The sequence below is a fragment of the Alosa alosa genome, chromosome 8, assembly GCF_017589495.1.
Source record: "Alosa alosa isolate M-15738 ecotype Scorff River chromosome 8, AALO_Geno_1.1, whole genome shotgun sequence".
Taxonomy (NCBI): Eukaryota; Metazoa; Chordata; class Actinopteri; order Clupeiformes; family Clupeidae; genus Alosa; species Alosa alosa.
Genome location: NC_063196.1, coordinates 8,095,122 through 8,104,939, shown reverse-complemented (window position 1 = coordinate 8,104,939; position 9,818 = coordinate 8,095,122). Strand labels below are relative to the sequence as shown.

The window sequence follows — 9,818 nt, the reverse complement described above, 5'->3', positions numbered from 1 at the left end:
GTTCATATACTCTTTTGATCCCGTGAGGGAAATTTGGTCTCTGCATTTATCCCAATCCGTGAATTAGTGAAACACACTCAACACACATTGAGGTGAAGCACACAATCACGACACAGTGAGCTGCCTGCTACAGCGGCGCTCGGGGAGCAGTGAGGGGTTAGGTGACTTGCTCAAGGGCACTTAAGCCGTTCCTACTGGTCAGGGTTTGAACCGGCAACCCCCCGGTTACAAGTCCGAAGCGCTAACCAGTAGGTCACGGCTTCCCCCGTGGCCTACAGGTTAGGTCTCTATTCTTCAGTGTCAAAGAGCTAATATGTCCCCTCAAATGTAGAGCAAAATGTTGAAAGGTAACCTACACCTAATCTAGAACCTCACACATAAAACAGCTCAGGAAAAGTCCACAACAGCACAACCTAATGGTAAGGATGAGAACTAGTCTTGAATTTCCCCTGGGGATCAATAAAGTATCTATCTATCTAGGCCAAATGCACCTGTCCTGCATATGCCAGACAAATTCCAATATCCATACGTTACTTGGATAATCAAGGACCTTAAAATTAATTTCCATGGATAATCACGGTCTGTAAGTGCAAAATTGCTTCTTAACACCACAAGTTGGGGCAAATTATGAAATGTGACAAACTACAAAAGGAAGCCATCAAATTCTGACATGATGTATGCCATCTACCAAACTGACTAAATTCCATAATTTCTCCAGGCCTGGACAATGGAATTTTATAATGCATGACTTTTCATGACGTTTCCTGTGATTGTAAGGACCCGGTGTTCAAAGCAGCCTCATCCCTTCCCTTACTGTACTTCATCCTTACATGAATGTAGCTCCTTAATATGCACCTAGGAGGTGCTGCAATGAAGCACTCAGGCTTTACTTTCCCATACATTAGTGAGATTGTTAATTCAGGAGTCGCCGCAATGTGTAAACTAGGCTTGATGTGAACTAACATAGAAAATACAAATCTGCCATTCTATTAAAATTATTTATTGATATTTGGTCAGTACATGAAAAGGGTTGAAATCAGAATAAACGTGAATTTAGAGCACTTGAAAACATCAAAAAAAAAAAAAAAAAACTACACACGTCAAACAAAAATGCCAAAGGCAGGAAGGGGAACGTCATAAAGAAGAGAGTTAAGAGTCAACTCCTTAAAACTGAGACACATTCAGAACAGGGCTACGGCAGACCAGACCACCATGGTCTCATGACTTTATTGAACTTTACAGTGAAATAATGCAGAGTGAGAACACTTCTTTGTGAGCCAATGAGGTGAATAAAACCAGTGATCAAATATCCTTTTGAGACAACGGGAAAAAAAAAAAAGTTTAAAATCAAAAGCACTTAGCTTCACAAACTGAATTATCCTTCCACAACTGAAGAACAGAAGAAAAAGAAAAAAAAGATTGAGGGGAAAAAAAGCACAAGGTTGGACAACATCTCAGCCACTGGCGCTATCATGTGTTGATTTTAATCTGTCTTAAGTATAAAAAAAGAACATCAATGACAACTGAAGAACGTTACAAAACAGACCCTGTGGAGGAGTTAGTGGTCACCGCGGCGCTGGCGGTTGCCGTGGCAGCGGCGGCTGCCGTGGAGTCCAGGCCGTTCTGTGTGGTATGCCGTGACCCAGCAGTCCTGTTGCCCTTGGCGACGACGACGACGGCAGCAGCAGCGGCAGCCTCGTGCGAGTCAGCGTTGGAGTCTGTGTCGATGGAGTGCTGGGTGGCAGAGGCCTCGCTACCCGTCGGGGAGTCCACGCTCTCGTAACCCACGCTCAGCTGCCGCTCAAACCTGTCCCCATCCCCTTGGCTCACCGCCTCCTCCGAGTGGTTGGACAGCTTCGAGCCTTCCCCTTGTGCGGGGCTGGACGCGGATGGCGAAGGGGGGAAGTCTCTCTCCACGCTGCTGCCTTCCCGGTACAGCCCTGACGCCCCGGCACCGCATCTCTGGGCTCCGCTGCTCCCATTGGTGGGCCCGTTGGCGACTCGGCCGCTGCCGCAGTCCTTCCCGGCAGCGCTGACTCCGAATGTCGGTCCGGGCTCAGACTGGGCACCGGGCTCGGAGCAGGTGGAGGGGGAGGAGGGGGCAGTCCTGCTGGAGCCGGCGGTGGCGAGGACGGGCCCTGTGGTGGCAGTGTTCGGGGGCGGGGTCTGCTGCGAGAGCTGCTGCCGTGTGTCCTTCAGCTGCTGCTGCAGCGTCAGGATGGTGCTCTGCATTCCCTCCACCTCCTCATCCAGCTGGATGATGAAGTCGTTCAGCTCTGAGACAAGATAGGGAGAGTGAGAGAGAGAGCGAGAGCGAAAGACAGACAAGGGTCAGACAGCAACTAAGAAAAGCCTCCTCTTTACTGGCATGGCCTCTGCAATCTGATGCTTCTATGGTGACAGCACACCAGTACAGACCTTCGATGATAAAGCTTTTAGTTACCAACTATTGTACAAGTTCACATGCACCTGTTACATAGGCACCCAAGGACAGACTTTATGGGGTGGAGTGGAGGTGAGTAATGGGACAACAAAAGCAATGACTGATGCAGTGAAGGCAGCAAGAAAACATCTTATAACAGCTCATAAAGATAACCACGACTTGAATGGTTTAGCATCCCAGGTAACACAGCGGAGGAAGAGGAAATGGGAGAGGCTCCTCACCGTCCTGGCTGCTCTTGAGCTCCTCGCTGTACTTCTTCTGCAGGGCGAGCTCGGCCTCCAGCTGGGCGATGCGACCCTGGGACAGCTGCCTGCCCAGCTCCTGGTTCTCCTGAATCAGCATGCGACACTTGCCCATCAGCTTCTTACCCGTCTGGCTGCAAAGGAGAGAGGCCTGACATCACGAGGTGAACACAGGGAGGGACACAGGTAGGTGGGCGGTGTCGCGCGTGGACTGGACACACAGCACCCACCCAGGCAGGCCTGTGGAAATCCACCTACGGAACCCATCCTGTTAGCGCAGAACCAGAACCCACCACTGGAACAGACTCCATGACAACCACACACAAGGGAGTCCTCCAAGGTCACCCAATTGTCCTATGCATCATCATTCCTGTGCAGTTAGTTACTACACCAAAGATGTAGATGGTCTTGAGGTCCATTAAAATCCCTTCAAGGCTATATGGCCTGATCTACTTCTCCAAATATTTTGGACTAGGAGAATCACAGGATTACTATAAATGCAACAAAACAGCACCAAACTGAGATGCATGACAAACATATATACCAAATTCTCATCATACTGACTAAGCAGAGATTTCTTCCTATCGAGCTATGAAAAACAAAAATCACTGCCATTTCAACTCATGGGTTACATTTCATGAAGTCTCCGCTGTTGTTTTTGTAAACTTTTGTCTAAATTCAACTGGAAAGACCAGTCTGCATTACTGTACTACACTACGAATCACACCACTTGAACACCCCAAGCTGTGAAAACATCTAGTGTACATCATCCATTGCAGTTGATGTGAAGTCCAAACATCTAGTAAACATCCAGAGCAGTTGAGTACCAACTAAACCACATGCTTGGAAGAACCCCCAGGCCTGTAGGTGAACACACCAATAGTTCCATTACATCGCATCATTCCCTCAGACCTATCCTCCACCAGCAAACGGACAACACTGGCTCAGCTCAAACAAACAGGCCATGAGTGAGATTACATCAGGGCAACTCACATCTGTATCGCATTATGCAAGAAAATCAAATCATTGGTAAATAGGTAAATGAAAATAATTATGTGCCTACACAATAACTTTGCTCTGAATAACAGAGTACATGAGCACAGTAAAACTTTAAGAAACCCATCAAACCAAGTCAGATCATTGTTTTTCCTTTTTATCCCCCCAAAGATATAAATTTGCAGCCCCAGACTACATCAGACCCCCTAATAACTAGGAAGTTATGGTTGAGAAATACTGAAGTGACCTCTGGCTGTGCCGTTCAACAGAAAGTGTTAGGCAATTCAACCTGAAACCATACTTCTCCATATGCTGCCATCATCCCACCCCATCCCCTTTTTAAATAAATAAAAATAGGACAAACTCAGTACTTATCTTGATTTCATTTCACATTACTTTGACCACATTACTCTATATGATCCCTTACATCAAAACACACTTTCTGTTGGTGTGTGATCACATTTAGTCAGATGACCCATGTAAACACATCTTCCCCAAACAGTACATTTCACGTGAGAATGAAAAAACACTCAATACAGAAAAAATCAACCAGACCTTTACCTGCATTTTACCTGGAAATAAAATATATTGTATTAGACATGAACAGATTGAATTTCGAAACGGCACCCAAGGCTGACTAAGAGGATGGCAGAAAATATGAAGTTATCAAACTTGTTGTCAACGTTGGATTAGTTAAGATTACAGCAGTAATATAATCAATACAATTCAAAAACAGTACACATTTCTTCAAGTTCATACATTTGCATTCAATAATGAGAAACATATCTTTGCACATACAGCAGTGTAGAAGTTACTCAAAATTTGAGCTGGTCCAAAAATTATGCAGAGTATTAAACATGATAAATAATTTTAAAAGCCACCGCTGTACGTGAAAAGCACCCTTAAAACTCCAACTCCAACAAAAACAACAAAAGAATAAATTCAACAGAAACAGAAACAAAAAGATAAAAAGAGTTTGAAAAACACTACCGTTATGTTGCGTTATTCAAAGTCTTTGGCGAGTGAAGGGTCTGGCTCCTCCCCCAAGAGTCTTACATCATTGTCTTTGGCTCCTCCCCAAATGCTTACATCACTCTTAGCTCCACCCCCCAGCACCCACAGTCTTGAATCACTGCATGAGCACCTCCCCTCTGTCTTACATCACTCTAGCGGAGAGTTACGTGGAAACGCTAGTGTCTTTCCCCGATGCTTAAAAGTCTCGTGACATTTGGGGGGGGGGGGAAGAGGAACAGAGAGGGGCATATGCATTCCACTGTCAACCATTTTAACAGGGATGTCTCTTTCTAAAAGAAAAAATGTTCAATTGGTGGATTTTAAAGACTAAAGTTCTCGCACTGCAGCCTGGCCCATGTCTCGCCATGTCAAGGCCACCACCTTGAGAGCTCTCGGTTTGTTTGTTTGTTTACAATACCAGCAAACTGTCTAGCATGGAGCAGTGGGTGTGTGAGGGGGTGGGTGTGGGGGCCACGTTCCCAAGGCGACCACCTCTTCAGGAAGTGTCCCAATTTTCCTCCTGGCCCCTGCACCAGCAGGGGAGAGAGGGGGCAGCTGAAACAGAAGTCACCTGACCAAAGCTTTGCTTTTTCAGTGTAGTGTTCATGCTTACATTACAGTAGTAAATGTTCTAGCAGGACAAGTACAAGAGAGAATGTCTTTTGAGTCTGGGTTTTTTAAATGTCTGAGTCTCACTGGTGAAATATAGCATTGTCACAGCCACCTCCCCCACCATAAGTCTGCACTCCTGCAGAAGAGCGGGTGGGGGGCAAGTCTGGAAAAGTCTTGACTGTTTTTTGTCTGTTTGTTTGCGCTTTTTTTTGGAGGGGGGAGTTATTTTGGTTGTGTTTACCTATCAGGTGTAAATTTCCAGGCACTCAGTTCATTTTGGGCTTGCTCCAGTTTGTCTTTAGTCTGTTCCAGTTCAGCCTTCATTTTGAGGAAAATTAAGTTGATGGCTGGGTCGACCATGGTGGACCGGAGTTGGGCTGCGCTGGGTTGCTGCACTTGCTTCAGGTACTGGATCTGAGTCTGTGGGCCAAGGAGGTTAGAGTTACTACATGAATAACACTTTCATAATAATAATAATAATAATAATAATAATAATAATAATAATAATAATAAACTTTTAACGCTGAACAGCACTACATAAACCAACAAACAAACACTACCACGATATAAAGAAAGTGTCAGTTTTATATTAGAATTTCATACATAACACTAGCATAGTAGTATAATAACAGCACCTTATATGAATGAGCAATGACATTGCAACCTATATGGTGAATAACTAAATTAGTATTCATACCAAACACATGAATGTTTACATTACTGACTCACTACAACTCTATAGTTAGAAGTGAGAGCTACCTACATGCATTTGGACATCCCCACCACATTCATTTTAATGTGCAACATGTGCTAAAAGTAGTATCATCATGCAGAAGGACTCTGCACAGATGACGCAATATTTAAGACTTCACACGTTGAAAGAGCAACCATTTTACACCTGCAACTAACAGTCCTTCATGATAATAGACTGCCACCATGCCACCTTACATGATTATGGTCTTTAGCCCTAACTAGCAAATAATACGCCATCATGTACACAATGCCAGTTTATTACTTCTTGCTGCACTGCTCTACACAAAGTTTGATCGCAACTCGTATGTTCTGAGAGAGGGTAAGGGCGCTGGTGTGAAGGGATATTAGCACAAAAGCTTTACATTGTCCAATACTGTGCAGTGTTACAGAACTATAAAGTCTTCAACCTATTGCAGACTTAAATGATCAAATCCAAAAACCCTTCCAAAATAACAAGAAAAAAAAACTGTTACCAGGCAGACTTCTGCTTGCTTTCACCCTTAAACATTTGCTGCATTATGCTTTTTCTATCAGATTCTTGGAGGGTCATCATGGCCCCTTCTACTTTTTTCCTCCATGATATCAACTAGCCAAGTGGAATCACCCCCTACACAGACCCAGAGGACCTGTTTGCTCTCAAGTCTTGGCCGTGAGAGTGGCAGGAGTCAATGCTGGGGTGGGGTGGGGAGTTGACTGCGTCCAATCCATGACTTGAGACAAACCAGACTGGCTTACTCCCTGCTTGTGCCACAGATGCAAGTCAGACCTGATGTGTTTATATGTCAAAACAGGAACAGGACACAATCCAGGAAGACACACTAGGGATGGGACTGTGTCTACAAGGAGCTAGCCGAGGACTGGACAGACTCTCCCAGGCAGTGAATTGTCCTTATAATTTTAGTTTAGGTATTTAGCAGATTTTAACCGAAGGTGAGCAGCTGACTATTTGATCAAATAAGAGTAATAATAACATTTACATGGGAAATAGGATTGTTTTACTGAACTGATTTTGATTTTATGAGATATCAATGGTGGTGTCAACTAGCTGAGCATTAAGCAAAAATGCACGTGATAGTTCATTACATTCTCAGCTTTTCCCTCCTTTTATGGCCTGGTCAAATCTCTTCAGGTTATGATGAAGTGTTTGTTTACATGGAACTGTAATCATTTTCAGGTAAACTATGACCACTTATAGCTTCTATATAATACAATGGTACAAAGGCTTGGCAATACATTCCTGACACCATGTCCTGTCCCCACATCTGTTAATTATTTGGGCTAGTAGTGAGTGTCCCTTCACGCTTATAGTTGCGTCTCATTGAAATTGCGTCCTGATCTCATACTTACGGTGCACTCTTGCATCTCCTGCTCCTTGGTGGCCAGCCTCATTACTAGAATGTTCTCCCTGCGCGCAGACTCCTGCTGCTGCTGCTTTAGCTTCTCCTCAGACTCCTTCAGCCCTGTCACATCGTTCGCTGCAACAGTGAAAAATGTGCAGGGCCCATTAATCCAATTAAGCAGACAGGACAATACACATAAACACCAAGACCTTATCCTGCACACAACAGGTGCATTGCGTAGTAAACATGCAAAATAAGATGACATTTTATTGCAACATGACAATAGTTTGCAGTACGCTGTGGCGCAGACTTACAGTTTAAATCAGCATATTTTGCTTCGAGGACCTGGACATAAGCTTCATGTTGTTTCCACCTATGAGCAAAAATATGCATACATTTAGTCTGTGACCAAGTGGTATACAACTTGACTGATAAGGGTAGAATAAACTTAGGGTTCACAAGCTTACCTTGCACACAATTCTTCTCTGGTCAGGGTCTTCAAATCAGATTCACTAAGGCGAACCTAAATAGTACACACAACCACAACATTTCAGTAAACAAACTGGAAGTAGGATTTGGACTATGGGGAGACATCAGTTAACATGGCAGAAACATCTGTACCTTCTTCGGGAGAGGTTCTTCATTAGTCATTCTGACGCCTAGAAAGAGAAAAGGGGATATGTGTGAATTCAAATGCATTAGTCAATTTTCGCCATGCACACCATCTCTCCTACGAGAGACTACACTCGTTTTCGCGGTTTCCGACTGTGTCCGGCCTTCAGGCACGTGGTGGCGACAATCATTCTATTGCTAATACTTGCATACAAATTGGCCTTTCATCACGCAACATGTTTCTTGGAGTGCATTTCACATCCTGGAAAACAACCAACGAATTTGAATAATTGTGACCCAGGGCGACTTTTAGGACAGGTTGACAAAAGCCAAGTTGGCTAACACTTGCTAGCTTTCTTCCACCCCTTCAAAAACAACGTTAAAAAAGCAACCCGGTTAACTAAGGTTAACGTTATGTCTAGGTAACATTACGGCAATATTGGTCTTCTGCACCTACACATCGCCTAATGTAACATGAAAATACAACGCTTACGTTAGACAACATGACGCTAAATATTCGCAAAATGCAGTTGATGTAACTTAACGTTAACGTTACCTACTTGTCCATCGTTAGCACTATACCATTAGTTATACTATCGCTGACGTAAACTTAACAAATTCGACATGACTCCCTTCGTCTGTTGGATTAGCAATGTAACAATATGCTTGGCTTAATAAGGAACACTACCGTACACTGATTCAATAATTTCTCGCAGCGAAACAAACCCAGCCCAAAGTTAGCGTTAACTCGCTAACATTAGCCATTATGAGTCGGAACTGTCGCCGTGCATTGCTCCGCAAGAGCTCCACAACCACAGTTGCAGAGCAACATAACAAGTGCCTAATGCAAACCGCAAACAAAAATATGCTGCAATGTTGGTGCACCAAAATTAAGTGTCCTAAAATACGGTTACCGTTCCAGTTTCTACGCACTGGATTGCTACCAACCGGTTGCCCCGTTATCAGTTTCTTGCTGTCACAAAATGGCGGAGAAGGGAAAGACTTGGTTCAACAAGAAACCCTCCTCTCTAGCTCGCTAGCTGCCCGAATCCCTGTAAATGGAATCGCAACGACGATTAAACTTACCAGACCCGTTTCTGATGTGCACAGAAAAAAATATGTTTAGTAAACGATTAAAGACGAATTAAATGAAGGTAAAAATGTATCGACGTTGCCAGGCTATATAGATTATAATTAACACGGTTTCAGTCTCGCCGCCATCATCCGCGAGGAGGGCAGAATCAGCCGCAAAGCATCATCGCGGCTCATCCAGCCAGTGCCAAAGGGGCGGTGCCCATTCAGTTGATATACTAAACGTTGTTGTCGTTTCTTACTTTACATTTATTTTTTTCCCTTGTAGTGACTGTTTTATCCTTGTTAGAAGTAATTTACTGATATCACCAATAAATCCAACACATGTACCTGCACGCGAGTTAGCTATAAAGTTATCTAGCCAACAATTTAGGGGTTAATGATGGACAATGAACTCGTAATCACCTCGAATTCCCTTCTCATCGATAGTCTTGCGCAATTTTAAATACAGCTCTGGTACAAAATAAACACAACATCCAATTTTCGTCACCTAGAAAATGTATGAAGCCAGTTGTTGACAGAGATGTTATTTAGCATGACAGCTAACAGGAACGGTAAAGCCCATTTTTGTGAGGGGTGCGATAGTGTTAACGTTACATATCGTTTTTTAAGCGACATGTGGTCATATATTATGCTTTCAGTACTTATGCATAAGTAGCGTCGTATATGTTTGTGTTATGATATTTATTATAAAGCAGTTTGTTAAAACAATGT

The 9,818-nt window shown here is 43.7% G+C and overlaps 1 protein-coding gene across 4 annotated transcripts; it reads right to left on the bottom strand.

Annotated features, from left to right (window-relative positions):
• Window positions 1–984: 984 nt before the first annotated feature.
• On the bottom strand, window positions 985–9,646 carry LOC125299007 (WT1 associated protein). Of its 4 annotated transcripts, none has more exons than XM_048250032.1 (8): window positions 9,595–9,646; window positions 8,022–8,059; window positions 7,868–7,923; window positions 7,715–7,773; window positions 7,408–7,535; window positions 5,549–5,727; window positions 2,665–2,819; window positions 985–2,276 (listed from the first exon to the last, which is right to left on the bottom strand). In XM_048250032.1, the coding sequence occupies exons 2-8, from the start codon at window positions 8,049–8,051 to the stop codon at window positions 1,534–1,536; spliced, it is 1,350 nt and encodes a 449-aa protein (XP_048105989.1). In that variant the 5' UTR covers window positions 8,052–8,059; window positions 9,595–9,646; the 3' UTR covers window positions 985–1,533. The 4 variants fall into 4 exon arrangements, with proteins under 4 accessions (XP_048105989.1, XP_048105988.1, XP_048105986.1 ...); XM_048250031.1 differs by having other exon boundaries at window positions 9,510–9,636; XM_048250029.1 differs by lacking the exon at window positions 9,595–9,646 and adding an exon at window positions 9,099–9,428.
• Window positions 9,647–9,818: the final 172 nt, after the last annotated feature.

Coding starts and splice junctions, on each gene's coding strand:
- LOC125299007 (XM_048250032.1), bottom strand. CDS start 8,051: ATGACTAATGAAGAACCTCTCCCGAAGAAG. Junction 7,536..7,714: donor AAAATATGCTGATTTAAACT/GTAAGTCTGCGC, acceptor TCACTGTTGCAG/CGAACGATGTGACAGGGCTG. Junction 5,728..7,407: donor AGGAGATGCAAGAGTGCACC/GTAAGTATGAGA, acceptor CTTGGCCCACAG/ACTCAGATCCAGTACCTGAA.